Source organism: Diplotaxodon limnothrissa, linkage group LG8, assembly GCF_057381915.1.
Source record: "Diplotaxodon limnothrissa isolate DT_005_m linkage group LG8, D_limnothrissa_male_GT1.1, whole genome shotgun sequence".
NCBI lineage: Eukaryota > Metazoa > Chordata > Actinopteri > Cichliformes > Cichlidae > Diplotaxodon > Diplotaxodon limnothrissa.
Window position 1 is genome coordinate 6,360,381 of NC_140603.1, and position 16,936 is coordinate 6,377,316.

General features: G+C 40.1%; 1 protein-coding gene across 2 annotated transcripts in view; it reads right to left on the minus strand.

Annotated features, from left to right (window-relative positions):
- The window catches only part of LOC146626177 (putative uncharacterized protein MYH16), a 59,566-nt gene that overhangs the window by 30,938 nt on the left and 11,692 nt on the right, over nt 1-16,936 (minus strand). Inside the window, exons 1-5 of one of the 2 annotated variants that reach the window (XM_085360357.1) lie at nt 10,926-11,078; nt 6,386-6,592; nt 4,230-4,334; nt 1,447-1,533; nt 187-332 (exon numbers count right to left, since the gene is read on the minus strand). In XM_085360357.1, coding sequence (XP_085216483.1) covers nt 187-332; nt 1,447-1,533; nt 4,230-4,334; nt 6,386-6,592; nt 10,926-11,078 — 698 coding nt within the window. Of the gene's footprint in view, nt 1-186; nt 333-1,446; nt 1,534-4,229; nt 4,335-6,385; nt 6,593-10,925; nt 11,079-16,936 lie in introns of those variants that run through there. The other variant, XM_085360358.1, reaches the window with a different exon arrangement.

Sequence of the window (16,936 nt, forward strand, 5' to 3'; positions counted from 1 at the left end):
GGAAGATCATTGAAGGTCTCTGTGAAACTATGAAAATCTCTGCAAAATTTCCCAACAGAATTTAACAGAATGTAGCTTTAGCCTCAAATTGTTGGTGTCAGGAGCAAACAGTACTTTGGCTGACTGGCTTTTTTCCCATCTACTCTGAAAAGTTTGCTATAAGCATGCAGCGCGTCTTTGACTGACCTTTTAATGAGGTCTTCCAGACCATTCCTCATCTTCTCCATCTCTCCCAGACTGTCCTGCGAAGATCTGCTGTCCCCCTCCAGCCTCCTCCTGCTCTTCTCTAGCTCAGCACGCTGATGGCGCTCCTGTTCCAGCTGGTACTCCAACTGAGCATGAGGAAAGTTACAGGACGGATTCAATAATAGGGTTTAACAATATTTCTTGACTCTAATTGCAAATAGTGAAATGCTTTGTGCCACTTTTTAATATATTTTATAATCACCATTTATTATATTTGACCATTTTTATGTGTGAAATTACATGTTTCAGTGTTTCCCTATTTTTGCCAAGCTGTATTGGCTAGCAGGGTTACAATTAAGTTAAATAACCATGAGTTTCCATTCCTCACTTTGCTGTTGAATAGTTGGTTCATAAGCTTATTATTACTTTTAATGTGTACAACATGTGTGTTTCTGTTGGATGCAAATGTTACACCAGTGTAATGGCACTGACCTTATATTTAAAATAAGTTATCATGGAGTCTACAGTTAAAGCTCTAGGTAGTCTCATAAAATCAGAGATTGTTTTATCAGTTATTAACATATTATAGATTTTATAAAATAACACTACTTGACTTCTGCTGATACATTTGGATGGGAAGGTCTGAATGTGTCACAAACAACAGGAAAGGATGGGTTCATCCTGCTTTGTATCAACAGTTCAGGTTGGTGGTTGTCGTGTATCTTTTCTCTGCACACTTTGATCTCCTGAGTTCCTGAGTAATCGGTGGCAGATTTGCATCATGGATGTTCAGCTGACCAATCTGCAGCAACCATGTGCCACGAACCATGAGAGCAATTTTGAAGGTTAAAAAAAGGCTTAAACGCAACATTTACCTAACACACTTTCCAGTGAGTTTATAGTTTTCCATCTAACACAAATGACAGACGTTCAAAATTATAGACTAGCTGTTGGAATTTTAGCAGTTTAAAAGCCAACGTGGTTGGCCAGGCCTCCATCCTGCAGTAAGACAATGACTCAAAACATTCAAAGACATTAACCAGCTTTACATCATGGAAGAGCACCCTACAGCCTACAATTACACCCAGGTGAGCACGTTTGGGAGGAATTAGACGGAACAGTCCTGCATTTTAATTTAAAAGCGCACCGAGCTATAACACATTGCAAATTTCAGAAATTACAGAATAAATATTGAAAAAAAACATTTGTGTAGTGCATATGGTATGAACTATATGTTCAATTTGAAAAATATGTACATACATCTTCAGTGTGCATCTGCAACTTGGTTTTCTCTTTGGTCAGCAGGTTGACTTTCTCCTCTTCACTCTGCAGGTCCTCAATGGCCTGCTGTTGAGGGTGATAAAAGATGTCTGAGCCTGGACTGCACATGTGTCCTTAAATGTCTGTCTCATGTCCATCTGTCTGCCATATTTGTACTTTGGAAAAATATGATTTATTTGCTTAACCATGAAAATGTCAGAAGTCATCTTCAGTTTGATCTGATAGATGAGATGTTTTTTATCTGTCTTTTCATCAACAGGGAGCAAAAGCAGCGAAGCATCAAACAGGAAGACTAAACTCACTCAAACAGCAGTGCGTGCACTTTGTGTTAAATTTTTTTCCCCACAGGCATCTCCTTGTATTCCAGGCCAAATCCATAATCTGAGACATGTTCAGCAAACAGTAGGAACATAATGAGGACTAATGCTAAATTGTCCACATGGATTACACAATGAAGAAGACTGCTACTACTGGTTGAACCATCTGGGAGGAATTAGCAAACAGGGCCTCTTATAGCTGTCATAAGGAAGATGAGGTTGTTGAGGGCTGCGAATTCTTCAGATCTCTCTCTTTTTTTCTAGGAGACTGGTCTGTGTCTGGTGAAGAGCACATTTATCACGAGTGCCACTTCTGTCCACAGGCCATATGGTTCCCTTTTTCTAAACTCATGTTTTATTCTGAGTCAAACAGCCAGTGGAGCGTCCCTGTATGCTTTTGGGAACGGAAGAGTTAAATTTACAATTTAAATGTTTTCCAATAAAATGCAAACAGATATTTTTTAAAGTGTGCACATGCATACTTTGAGATTAGAACATTTGCTTCAAGTGCAAAAGATAATCTATTCATGTACAAATTTATGGTCTGTTATAGGGAATGGGCTGAAAAAAGGAGCAAACGCTTATGTGCCTGTAATGGCCACTTGAGGCTGGCTGTAAAAGTGAATCACCTCCATTGATTTCCAACAAGTCATAAGAATAACATGTTTACAGCCTAGTACAAATAATATTTTTAATCTCTAATAAAATAGCTCCACGGTTAATGAAATCTGTTTGCATTTTGTTAAGACTTAAAGTCTGGGGCGTGGCTGCCTGGATTAATATTAACCAAATGCTGTTGGCTATAGGCTTGATTTCCACTAGTGAACTAGACTTTGTGGACATGAATTGGATTGGTTAAACATGTTTGTCCTGTTGGTACATCTTTTAATATTTTAACGTAATTACCTGACAAATAATATTGCTTGCTGTGTAGTACAGTCCACCCACAAAGTTTGCTCTCTAATTTGGTGGGAAATTCTAGGATTTTATCAGTCTGTGACTTATTTAGATATCTATGTCCGTGTGTTGTACACGTAAAGATTACAGATGCAAGTCAGAACCTTCTGTGCAGGTGACTCACGTATATGACCAAGATTGAAGAACAGTGCTGTACTTCTTGTGTGTGCTTCTGTTGATGTTAATTTACGTGGTAATTTATTGTGTGTTACCAATACTCAGGTATTCTGGGATCCATCCATCCATCCATCCATTCGCTTCCGCTTATCCTTTCCAGGGTTGCGGGGGGCGCTGGAGCCTATCCCAGCTGTCATGGGGCGAGAGGCGGGGTACACCCTGGACAGGTCGCCAGTCTGTCGCAGGGCCAACACACAGGGACAGACAACCATTCGCTCTCACATTCACTTGCACATTCACACCTAGTGGCAATTTGGATTATCCAATTAACCTATCCCCACAAGTATTCTGGGATATCTGGGATAATTACTGAGTATATGATGAAGATAAAATGGAAAATATCACAAGTTTGTTATATGACAGAATCATAATATGACCAAGAGGAATGTTTGGTTGGTAGGAAGATTTTCATTAATGGTGAAAATTAAAATATCTTATATCATACTACCTTCTGACTACCCTAACCACTTTCTGAACACAAGAGGTGTTGAGTCGTCATTTTCAGTGATCTAAGCTGCAGACAATATATATATTTTTTAAACAATCTTGTTAATGTTTTATGACGTCCGACGCATTTTCTAAAATAAAGGAACACATAATCAGAGTTCGTAAATGTGGAAATAACTACCCTGACACCAACAGCGTTTGCAGTCGCACACGTTTTTATTTGCTCTGTGTTTTTCACTGGTCAACTTTTCAGCTGCCCTGCTTGTAGCACACACACCTCCCACCTCATGTCCCAGCACATCTTTTACTGGGGATCCATGACAAGATGATGGAGCTCAGGTGTGTGTCAGCCTCCCCTGCAACCACACCCTGAACCCGCTGCTCCACCCCTCCCCTGCAGCCGAGCCACTAACCACACGCCAAAGTAAACAAAAGTGAATGTAAACATGTCTTCTAGGGCAATAAGAAACCTTCATAGAGCACCTTTAATCTCTCATACAACTCAGTGGGTGAAAACAGTTGCATAGTGCAAACCCTAACCCTGTTGCTTTGGAGGAGTTTATCAGTTTTGGGAAATTAACAGTGTTGCAACGGGTTAAGGTATCCATCATTACCCATAAAGTCCTCTAAAAATGACCAAAATAAACCTTGTCTCTGCTTGGCTGTGATTTCCAATCTATGTTATAAATGAAAGGAGTGGATTTGGAGAGATATTAGGCATGAGGGCATTTATGAGGCCAAAAAAAGAAAAGCAGTTTACTTGCATTATGGAAAATGTAAACTCTAGTTTTTATGGAGCTTAGCTATTAATAGACATTAGCCCAGGTATGTATGTATATCAGTATCATACACTTAACAGCATACCTGGCTGAGCTCCACCAGATGTTCCTTTTCCTTCTGCAGCTTCTGCACCACCTCGTCCCTCTGAAAAAGCTGCTCTGACAGCGTCCTTACCTCACTGTGTGACAGCTATGAAAACAGACACAGGTTGTAACTTAATAGCAATTTTTAACATCTGCCACTTTGTACATCAGATAATATTTTATTCATTCAAAAAATGACCAAGCTAAACTATCTATACATAGATTTTGTTCTTATCTAACTCGGCTAAAACCCCTCCCTCTGTAGCTACCGCTGTTTGCTTGGGCATGTAACCATGATTGCTTGTGAATACAGCAGTTTGAGTCTGTAGCCTGTGACTGCAGCCACACCATCAAACAATTGTCTCCTATCATGACAGAAACAGATGTCACGATCCCTCTTTCTAGTAGACATCAAAGCTTTCTCTTCTCTTAGAGAGAAAGGTGAGAGTTAAAAATGTGCAAAACAAGGCAAGGCAGCAGACTGCGGTACGTGGACACTAACATGTTTTTCAACAAATTTCAGAGTGAACAGGTGAGTCAAAACTTTCTTCTCACATCTTGTCCAGCTAAAAGATTATTGTGGCATCAGAGGAGGTCTCATCATTTTCTTTTTCAAAGCTTTGCGCCATCAAACCAGTCTGGTCTTGTTCTCTTCTCTGAGCCCCCTGACATTTCCCTCTTACTGTATCTTTGCCACACGGGAGGCCACTCAGCAAAAAAAAATCATCATATAACTAGAGGATCAAGTTTATAATATCATGGAGCAGATCAAATTGTTCAGAGTAAATTTCCAACTCAGCACTGCTTTGCTACCCAGAGAAATCTTAATTCACTGTCACGCACAGTGTTGTGAGCGCAACACATTTTTGCAGCATTCCTGAACAAAGATAGGATCCTAATCCTTTAATACACCTCAGTGAAATAGATAAAAGGGTTTGGGGGGGCAGGGGCTGTAACGGAGGTGTCAGAACAGCCCTTTCTTGTTAGTTTCTGCACAGAGAAGACCGTGCTTCTGCAAAGCGTGGAAAAACAAAAAAAACTAAAAGAGTGCAAGCACTCTTGGTGGGAAGATGTTTTACCTGAGATCTGGATGACAAACTACAATATGATCAACATTTCATAACCGTTCAGAGTCAGGGATTGAACAGATGTCTGAATCTCTCTAAAACAGATAATAATGGATGAAAAAATGTTCACTGAAAACAGAACCTATGCGCATTGTTTGGGTTTCAGTTCCATTTTTTATGCTTTCTGGTTTTTATTTTTCAGACTGGTTCTTCAGTACTGGTGCTCAATGTTCCACCAGTCAACACTATGCTACTTAATGCTAATTACTTCAAACAAATTACATTCAGATTTAATATTTTGGAAAAGTGATGGTCCTTGTATTTGAAAAGAAGGCGACTGCACTTTTTAGAGTCCAAGAGGCTTCTTCAGTTCTTAAAACCAGACTTTTCCAGCTCCTGAGACTACCATGACCTGGACAACTGAGATCCTACACAGACAGACATATGGCCCTAGTGCAGGGGTGGGCAATCTCAGTCCACGAGGGCCGGTGTCCCTGCAGGTTTTAGATGTGTCCTCGAACCAACACAGCTGATTTAAATGGCTAAATTAGAAGTTCTGAAGTTCTCCAGAGGCCTGGTAACGAACTCATCATGTGATTCAGGTGTGTTGACCCAGGGTGAGATCTAAAACCTGCAGGGACACCGGCCCTCGTGGACTGAGATTGCCCACCCCTGCCCTAGTGTTACTTTTTGAAACTATAACCTTGTCATGGTTTGAAGTTATACCATGCTTTATTTAGTAATCAGTGACTTTGTGCATTTCTGGCAATATTATTTCCTCACTTTGTTACTTTTATGATTGGCTAACCTGTCTAACTTAGTCAGCCTGTTACCATATTAAGTGTACCACCAGCCATCCACCTCCCACTTGCCAAAATCCACTGGCTTCAGTGCTTCTTGCAGTCTGTTAGTTTTCTTGCCTGGCTACTGCTTGTTTTAAATTAAAGAGCTGGATGACAACTGTACCTTCATCTGCCAATCTGTCGTCTTCCTAAATGCTCCTTCCATATTACAAATCAGTCCTTCTCTTTCTGCGCAAAAATCCTTGTTCCAGAGATTATCATATCACGAAGATCCAAAAATGCCCTACCTGTTTATCCTCTTCAGCTACAGTCAGAGCGCTCTCCAGCTCTTCCAGGTCTCGTCTGAGGCTGCTGCACTCGGCCTCCAGCCTGTCTCTGTGAAGGGCCAGCTGGGCTGAGCAGACCTCCTCCTCCTCCAGCTGCTGCTCCAGCTCACGCCTTGCCTTCTCCAGTTGGGCACAGCGATGCTCAGATACCTGGGCACTCTCCTGCTCCTGGGGGTTAAGAGTTAAATCACTTACTTTTCAACTGAATGAATCTGTAGATCTGTATTATGGAGATTATTGCATTGGCTGGATTTCATTTTGTGCCAGATATGCTACGAATAATAATTTTTGTCCAGTTTTACTGTTTTTTGCACAGTCCTCAGACCTTGTACCAACTTCTAATCTAGTTGTAAAAGATCTTTTATGCAGCAACATAATAGTTTTGTCAAACTCAGTGTCGCTGGAGTTTAAAGAAGGGCAAGATAAGGTAAGAAAAAGCTGACACTGTTAGTAAAAGGCTAAGGATAAACATGTAATATAAAGGGATTTGCTGAATTAAAGAAGCTGAAGCAAACCTCAAGATGTTCATGCAAAGATAATCTTACCACAGGATGAAATTTATCCTCTTTCACAAAGAACCGTCTCTCTGTCAGTGTGCACTTGCCTTAATATAGTCCTGCTAAGAAGTCACGTGTATGGTCACGTGTATTACCAACCAGATAAGCAAGTTCTACCAAACACCAGATCATTTAATCAGTTGCCATCCATAACAGTAGTGAAAGGGCCATATTATGAGAGCTTTGCTTTTGTTACAGTTACTTTCTTATAGGCCAGTCATCATGGGCAAGGCATTTAGAAATGAGCAAATAGCATACCCAGATATCTGGGCATTTGTGAAATGATCAAGCAACCACATTTCCATCTGCATTTATTTCCATAAAAGTACTTGGTTGGAGGACTTTCCGTGCTTTTTTTTAAGTTCCTCGCACAAGTTTCTGTGCAAAGCTGTTTGCACCTTTAACCCTTTTACCTCGTCACTACTAAACAGGTATTACCAGGTATGAATGGAATACAAGCCTATTTAACACAAAGGGTATGTGCAAACAAATTTGCACATACATTTTTCTATAGTGAGATATGCAATACACAGAACTGCAGGAAGGAGGTTGTTCAGTCAACCAGTAATTAATATACAATAGCTTGTCCTACCTGTACTTATAATTCTGTAAAAATCTTTTGATACAGTGGGTTTCATAATGCACTGGCATTTTCTACATTAGAAATTTATGTAGCAGTCTCTTAAATTGACATTATCCCTTAAGTTAATAGATCATGAGTGTGATTCCATTGTCTTTTAATGGACTGTAATTAAGATGTAATTATAAAAGGGAGCTTAATATCAATGGCCTTCTTTAAGCTAAAACCAGTAAAAACAAAACAAAACATTGGCATTGTACAAACATCCATCAGATACTGTTGTGCTGGAGACTGAATTCTTAAACCAAAAGAAACTGTTTTGCGATACATTGTAAACTATAAAAGTATATATAAATTCCCCTCTTGCCCCTGCGGGCCATCAATCTTTCAAGCTCAGGTCCTCTACCAGAGGCCTGGGAGCTTGAGGGTCCTGTGCTGTATCTTAGCTGTTCCTAGGATTGTGTTCTTCTGGATAGAGATCTTGGATGTTGTTCCTGGGATCTGCTAAAGCTACTCACCTAGCTTGGGAGTCACTGCACCTAGGGCTCCGATTCCTGCCCCGGGTTTCTCTATCCAGTAAGGGTCCTAAGCTAGAACCCCTATACTAAATCAAGCCTACCCGGATTAACAAGGTCCATGTCGGGTGTTGAGGAACCAGGACACCCTGATGAGAAGTGGGCTACTGGAACAAGACGGCATCGATACTGTCCTTCATAGCTGGTTCCTCACAGGCTACATCCTTCAACCTGTTATTATCAGTTATCTACCCGTTTAAATTTTACTCTTCGCTATCCATTTTTCTGTTGCTTTTAGCTAACTAGGGTAGGCCCAGCTAGAATCCCCATGATAAAACACACATCCTTGTCTTACAATGATGTATTTTAATATATATATTAGGGGTGCAACGATATTCGTATCGATATTGAACCGTTCGATACAGTGCTTTCGGTTCGGTACGCATATGTATCGAACAATACAAAATTTGTAATTTATTTTATCAACTTTCCTTCTGACGATGCTGTCTGTGTTGAGCGCTCAGTGAATCTGCGTTCGACTACTCCGCCTAGGCTGCACTGTCGAGCACAGATCCACTGAGTGCTCAACACAGACAGCATCATCAGAAGGAAGAGCGCAGGGCAAGCTAGCGAGACAGAAGTTAAGCTCTCCTTGCAACATGGCAAATTGAACCTCCCACCCTCATTCAGATCTGGTGTTTGGAATTATTTTGGTTTTCATGTGACGTATGACCCTGAAGGTAAGCGCGTCATGGACTAAAGTAAAACAGTATGTTGGATGTGCCACGCAATGCTTAATGCTTAATTACATGGGTGGGAACTAGTGTGTTAGCGCAGTTAGCTCGTTAACGTGTTGGCCGTCTAGCCCCACGCACGGGGCGATCAGGGGTAGCTCGTTAACGGAGATTTGCTGTGTTGTGGCGTTAAGGTCATTTCAACGAGATTAACCTGAAAGCACTAGTGGGAACACAACGAATATGACTGCACATTTACATCATCCTAGTGCAAAGACAAGTGGAAGCAGACAAAAACAACAAGCATGCATGCTACAAACTTTACCCGAGTCATTTAGACAGCCGTTAGCACATGATTCTCCTTATGGGGACCTGATATGTTTAATATGCTGCTGAGAATATAGCCCAAGATGAGTGATTCCTCAATCAGATACAGGGCTCGCAAAATCGCTAGCCCGACGTCCTGGGGCTAGCGATTTTTCCAGTCGGGCTACCAAAATCTATCTCTTCCCTGCCCGTCGGGCTATTGTAGGAAGGAAAAATATATGTCAATACTTTTGCATTCTTTCGGAAATGTAGCTGGGTAATTATGTCATTGGCATGGGTGAGCCACTGTCAATATGTGACATATTGAAATCGCGTTTGAATTTGCGCTTGTTTTTTGCTTTCACTTTGCAATCACGCGAACTGTGTATAGAGAGCGACAGCACTGATTGGTGAGTGATGATAATTTGCGCACCAATTCCTCTGACATCGTCTTATTAATCGTTAGCTTACTATGCAAACATGACAAGTGAAATCTCCCGCAGCAAGCTTAAACATATGAGAGGTTGATCGCGCAGAGAATTGCTGAGCGTTATGTGAGTGCCTGTGTAAAAGCAGCAGGATATATATTTTAGTTCTGCTGAGCCAAATAAGACAGGTCAGGGTGAAGAAGTGACAGCCAAAGAAAAGCTTACCACAAAACGGAAAAGTTATGATAAAATCAGACTATAAGGTAAAAAGAAAGTGCAGCTTTATGGTTTCATGGACAAAATAATTTCTGTGGCTGGATATGATGAGCTAAATAACCAGGGGTGCACATAAGTGGTCCACAGGTGCGCATTCGCTGTCAAAATAAAAAACAGGCACAAGGGTTAGGGTTAAATTTAAAAACTGTACTTTTGAGTTAAAATATATATTTATAATTTTAATAAATGACAAATTAAAAAGGCATGAACATTTTTTTTTGTATCAAAAAAGTATCGAACCGTGACACCAAAGTATCGAACCGAACCGTGAATTTTGTGTATCGTTGCACCCCTAATATATATATATATAGATGTAAAATTCTGTAAAGAACAACATTTGTTAAGTGTTATACCTTGTTTACCTTTGAAACGAAATAGTATTTAAAGCTTGTCCTGCTATGCTAGCTATAACTCAGCAGTGGCGTTTTAGCTAGCATTGCTATTAGAACTACTGCTAATATTTTTATACTATCTAAGCATTTCACAACGACTGTCACTTAAAAAAAACAAACAGTTTATACTTTTGATAACTTTAACTTCTACATGCTTTCTTGTCTATATTTACTGCGTTATTTAAGGTGCAAAAAAGCCCCAAAAATTCATTTATAAGAGCTGCTAATATCTCTTACCTTTTCTACCACTTCATACACAGTCTCAAAAGCCAACTACAGCCAAAAGCCAAAAACTACAAAATTGTCCTGGTAATTCACAACTGCTAGACTATAAGAGAACATATGCCACTATTACTTTTTTTTTTTTACTATTTATACTTAGTTTCAAATTCTTCACTTAGCTTAAACTCAAGTTTACCATATGTCACAGGAGGAGACACAGAGGTATAAGCAATAAAATAATTATTATAAGTAATAAGGAATATAATTAAATATACAAATAAAGAATAAAATGTCAGGCAACTGGCATTTTTAACATTTACCTGCCTTAGTTTGTGGTGTTTACTGGAGAACTTAAATATCTACAGAGTAACTTGTGTGCTTTTCCTGCTATGAAGACACCGGTTATCTTAAAAAACCAAAATTCTCCCAGCACAATATATACTCCAGAATTAGCCTAATATATGCTTTACTTTATTGTATGCTTTACCCACAGCTGCTATTCTGTGCTCCAGTGTGGTGCTATAGCTATCCCAATCCAGTTCCTCAGGTTCTGGTTCTGGTCCATTATCTGCGTGGTTCCCATTGGCTTCCTCTGAGTCATCAAAAATGGGGTGACGACACTGATTTCGTCTCCCAGACATCATCTCTGTGGTACTTCCTCTACCGTACACGCTTCCAACTTCACCTGCCGCAGCTTGCCCAACAGTATTTCCGTCCCACAGCTAGGCTTAACTGAGCCTTTTTCTCTTCCTTTGACTGGGTGTACAGCTGTTCTGGTTGTTACAGGTGGGTTTGAAGAGGAGTGACAGTAGTAATTCCCTCCCTGGTGTTGCTCTCGTCTATACTCACCCTACAGATCCCCTCCCTTACACATTTGCAGCTCTGCTCACCATTCTTTTCCTTCCTTAATCTATCAGCCCTGTCTTTCTTCTTTGTTTTTTTTTTATCTCGTTCTTCCACTCCCACTCAATCAGCCATTCATATGGGTGTGCTGGTATAAGCTGCTGGAATCCAAACATTCCTCTGTACTTGGACCTCTTTGAAATTGCCACTATTTGGTCCACTCTCAAGGCTGTTTCACCACAAAGGCTACCTCTGCTGCTTTATTCCCTTGCTGTAGTCCAGAAACAGGTGATTCTCCCTAGTTTCTCGGGTGGGGATCCAAGGGTGTCCCACAGGGATGGTGGTTGGTGTAGGATGTCAGGTCCAAAGAAAAGCCTGTAAAGTTGTGCCTTTCTACCACAGAAACGCAGCCCTCAGCTGTACCCTCAAAGCCCAAGCAGAGAAAAGAAAAAACAAGGGCAGTAAGTCAGAATGCCTTTTCTCCTCTCGGTTATAATTGACATAAATGTCATGTGTGCCCACGCCCACATGGTCCCCCACAATGCCACAGCATTCATCTTCGCAAGAACAAAGAGGCGTATTGTGCTTTACATTTAAGTGTTGATAGGGGGGGTTTCCTTTGTTTTTTTTAATGAAGTTACTGAGACCCCACAAAGACTTAACCAAGCATTTCCTTATTTGAGCTAACATCAATAATGGAGATGGTACTGTGATTAAGACAAGAACAAACTTGTCAGTGGAAACTGATTACCACAGGAATATGGTGGCTGTACTGAAGCATGATAGGAGTATCATTAATGTATATATGTTATTCTTTTGAGTGATACAAGTAAAGAACAGTATCTCACATATTTTTTGTTTTAAGTTATTTTTAGGAAAGTAAAAGCCTTGGTATGTAGCATGCTACCTGTACATAATGATGTATATTTATGTCACAAAACACAGCAGAAACTATAATGAGTAAATATGTAACATTAATTATATCTAACATATATATAATTGGAAGTATCAGGAAAAACAAAATCATGTGCTGTATATGACTTATCCCCCTCTAAACCACAGAATGTGCAGCTAAAATCACACACGACCTTCCTAACTTACAAAGAGTTAGAATAACACTGAATTTAAAGTCGTCCAACAGTGGACACAGATATATGAGGCAGGACAAGCCAATGCCATCATGAAAGATATCCAGCCACAAAAAAAGACAAACATAGGCTTTCTGAGAATTTATACTGTTTTATTTTGACAATGCGGTCTGGGTTCTTATGCAGAGTGGCAGCACAGAGAGTTCTGTTCATGTTACTCCCACTAGAGCTGGAGAAGCCTGAGACTGTGCTCGTCCAGGCTGCCCAACCAGACACTGCTCATGTCCAACACCAACACTCACATATCTGACAAGCAGCTGCCAGTGACTGAGACACACAGATAACTCGAGACTATATCAGATTTTCATTATACCAACTCTAGAACCAAGTCACTTTATGAAACACAGCACATTTCCTGTTTACACTGCTGTTTTAGGTCTTATTCATTCATCCAGAGATTGAAATGACAGCTGACTGTGATTACAGAGTTATAATGTAATGTGAGGACATGGTTACTAGGCAAAAGCATAACAGGAAAGCCCTCTGGTTACATGTCTTTGGCTGTGTTGGCTTTCTCAGTGCCAAATGCAGCCAATAGTTGTATAGTGTCTCAAGCTCAAAATATTGCCACATTGAGGCCAGATGCCTGGTATTTAACTGACAGCCATCCTTTTAACATCATCAGGGTAAGATGAGTGATAACCCCAGAGGGAAGGGGAGGCTACGGGTTCATCTGCTGGATCTTTTTGCACAGATTATTTAAATGCTAACACTCCTGAGAAGCTGCACTTTTTCATAGCTGTGCTTTGAGCAAATTTAATTTAATATCTGACTACAGGAATGTCAGTCTTTACAATAACCATTGTCTTGTGCTTGCAAATTGGCAACCATCCCATTTATCCGGGCTCGTTATTGCTACTAGTTTTAAATGATCGCGTGATTTCCTTATGCTGGGTTTTTTTGTCCTCCTAACCTAAAAGCAGACATCTTTTGCATATAAGGTAAATGTGTCTGGTGCAAAGTAAAGGAGAAAATATAAAAACTTCATCATGAAATATCTTCCAACTACAAAAGTAATGTGTCTCTAGCATTATTTCGCAGGCTTTCCAGTTCCAACTCCTGTCAAAATTTATCACTCCTGACTAATTTGTTCTTCCATTCATTTGCTCGCTCCCTCTTGCCCTTGAAGTCAATCTTCTATTCCCTAGCTTCTCTTTACCCTACTCACTCCTCTTCTTTACACTGCTCATTCATCTCTCCCTGCCAGTCTTTTGTCCCACAGTTCGCCTCAGGCCTCAGAAACTCCAAAGTCTATCCAGGCTGAAAGTTTTTCCACATGCAGAATTGGGGCATCTGGATAGTGCTGCAGGAAGGCACATTTATTTCCCATTAGCAGTAACTGGGCGGTAAACAGTGGCATTTTCTGTTTATATCCATTTGTACCAAAGTTGGTCTGAATATCAGAAAAAGGAAAACTCAAATTCCTCATTTAGTTTTACCATCTGTTCTTTAGTATTGCCTTTTTTTTTCTGTAGCCACACTAACAGGTCAGGAATGGAAAAGTTTGTCAATTTAATTTAAACTCAGATATCATATTAACTATGGATGTGCTAGTACTATGCTTGTTCTGCAGAAACCTCCTGAAATTTTTAAGCCAAGGCAGAGTTTAAAAAGTTGCAGTTCCACAAATGGACACTTGGTTTTAGATCCAAAAGTGACTCAATCGCCATATACTTCCATGTTAAAATACCTAACTTTAAAATATGAAATAACACGTTTAGAGGCTAGTAGGAAGTTTTTGGCTTTTACTGTATGTATAGTTTGCCCCTTCATAACAAATGTGCATTCTGTCATAACTCATTCTGTCATTTATCTATATACTGGATTTTTTTAATGTACACTATAAGCCGGAGTTTATTGTAGGGTTTTTACCTTACAATATAAAGCACCATAAGGCAACTACTGTTGTAAATTGAATTGAATAGTATTAATTTGAGTTGATTTAGGGCTACTTTGACTGACAAGTATTCTGTCAAAAGGATCTGTAGCTGATTGGTGTCTGCTGGCCTCACTCCAAATAACTAACTTCAAGAAAAAAACTGATAAGGAGATAGGCCACCACATACGACAGGAATAGTTCCATAAACTAGTTGAAATCATATAACAAAGCTGGTCATTCAGACCAACTTTGTACTAATTTGTAATTTGTGACCTTTCTCTCTATTGACCCAAACCACGCCTGTAAAATGCCACCACAGCATAACAAAGGTGCTGGGTGTCTGTACTGTAGGGGTTAAAAGATTTGAGTTTTTCTTTTTAATTTGTCAGCTGTCTTTCCACAAAACCAGCTGTTGAAAAGGAAGGCAAAATGATCTTTTTCACAGGCTGGATTGAATCGCTTTAGTTTAATATTGGAAAGCCAGACCAACAAAGTGGAAAACTTTCATCTTTTTGGTTGTTGAGGTTGACAGTCTAATAGTATATGACCCTTTATTAACAGTAAGCCAACAGAATGTCAATCTGCCAGAACAGTGTTGACCTAACAGGGCAGATATGCATCAGGGTTGATTCATAAGGAGGATTTTATTGTACCCCAGATAACAGATGTGTCCCTTAGCAAACAACTTGGGTAATGAAGTCTGAGACAAAACTCCCTTGGAAAACTGGAAGTCTTCCTTAGCATTAAACAACTCTGACAAGGGGTCACATTTTTCACTGCAGTCAAATCTGGAGGTCTCCAAGATATGAACTCTGCTGGCTGACCTGTCTCCTCCGCAGATTCACGTCATTATTTGTGGCTGGCTAATCTAAGCAGTGAAAAAAAGACACAGTGGGAGCCAGTGCACACCTGGTGATTTCAATAAAAAGTTATGTTCTACTCTAAAAGGGTAATAAAAAAGGGGGGGGGGGGGGGGGGGATTATAGTCCTAACACTTTGTCTCTGCTGAAGTAACTTTATAAAATTTGGAAGAATGCTGATTATAAAGGAAATTCTTTTCCTCCGAATTAAACCCACTTTAAAGACTTACTTGTTATATCAATAAAGAAAGGAAGATCAGCTGCAAGTCATCAAACAAAGTGACTATGCAGAAGAAATCTTCTGAAGGTCACTGTAATTAGAGGCACACTGTCACGGTCCTGGGTCTCCTGACCCAGCGTTTTTAGTTCTTTGTGATTTTTGTATTATTGTACTTGTGTGTGATTTATTCTATGGCTTCTAGTTTTGATCCCTTGCCCTTCATGTCTCTCTGTGTCCCCTCTGTTCTGTGTAATTGTGTGTCTTTGCATGTTTGAGTTTCTTGTTTTCTGTCACTCTGCATTGTGCATTATGTTCTCATGGTTGGTTTTTTGTTACTCTCTCTAGTCTAGTCTCTTGTGTTCCCAGCTGAGTATTTCCCTGTGTATTTTGGTTCTTAGACCTCTGCCTTATGGTTTATGTCTCTGTATTTCTTAGTTGCTGTCTCCACTGTGTCAAGTTCGCGTCTCTGTGTGATACTTCCTGTTTTACTTTGATGGTCCGTGTCTCATGTGAATGCGTCCTGCTTTGCTTGTCTCGTCAGTCCTGATTTCTCCCAGCTGTGCCCTCCTTCTGTGTCTCATTCCCCTCGTTACTTCCCAGTGTATTTAAACCCTGTGTTTCTCTGAGTCAGTGTCGCGTCGTCCCTCTTGCTGTGTGGATCTCCCTGTGTGTCTCTCTGTGAGTTTTCCAAGTTCCCAGATTAGATTAGTTTGTATGTTTTTTCCCTGCCAGCAAATAAAGCTGAGTTTTGAGTTCACCTCCCTGAGTCTGTGAGTCCTGCACTTTGGGTCCAACTCCTGCCTGCCGCACAGCGATTCATGACACACACAAGGACAAGAAAGATGATTGCTGGTAAAATACAGTGACAAAGGCCACGGTCCAGCTCCTTGAAAGCCTTTATGATGTATTCCATCAAAGCCATATGAAAAGTCTGCTAAGGCACTCAGCACCAATAATGACCAGATCCCATGGGCAACCCTGGAGCATTTTCAACAAATACTGGCAGCAGCACTCTCACACTAAATCCTCTGCCTGAAGGATGGATTTATTTCTCACAACTAATAAGTTATCTTGAAGCACCTAAATCTCTCTAAATAATGCCCTAACTCAATACAACATAGAAAGCAGTTATTTGAACTTTTTAAACTTTCAAGTTTTTCTTCCTGAGACATCCTAACATCAGGATTTGTGTTCAGTAAAAAGGAGCTTCTGGTTCAACTTCTAAATAATGTTTTATGGAAAAGCCGCACAAGTATAAGAAGTCGATACTGTTGCACTTGTCAGGGTTAGGTTCAAATCTTCCCCTTTATATTGAATTGTCACCTATTAACCAAATAGAGACGTTATAAGAGAAGAAGCTGTCAGGCCAAATTTAGAGTTGATTTGAACAGTAACATCTTCTAATTGTGTAACATAGCTAAAATCCAACCTAACCTACTTCTAACCCCATCGCCAAGGGGTTCACTGGTGGAAGTTAACGTTGATGTAACTACCAAAAATCTTAAACAACAGAAACCTTTGCTTCACGAAGATTGTCTGAAGCCTTACACAC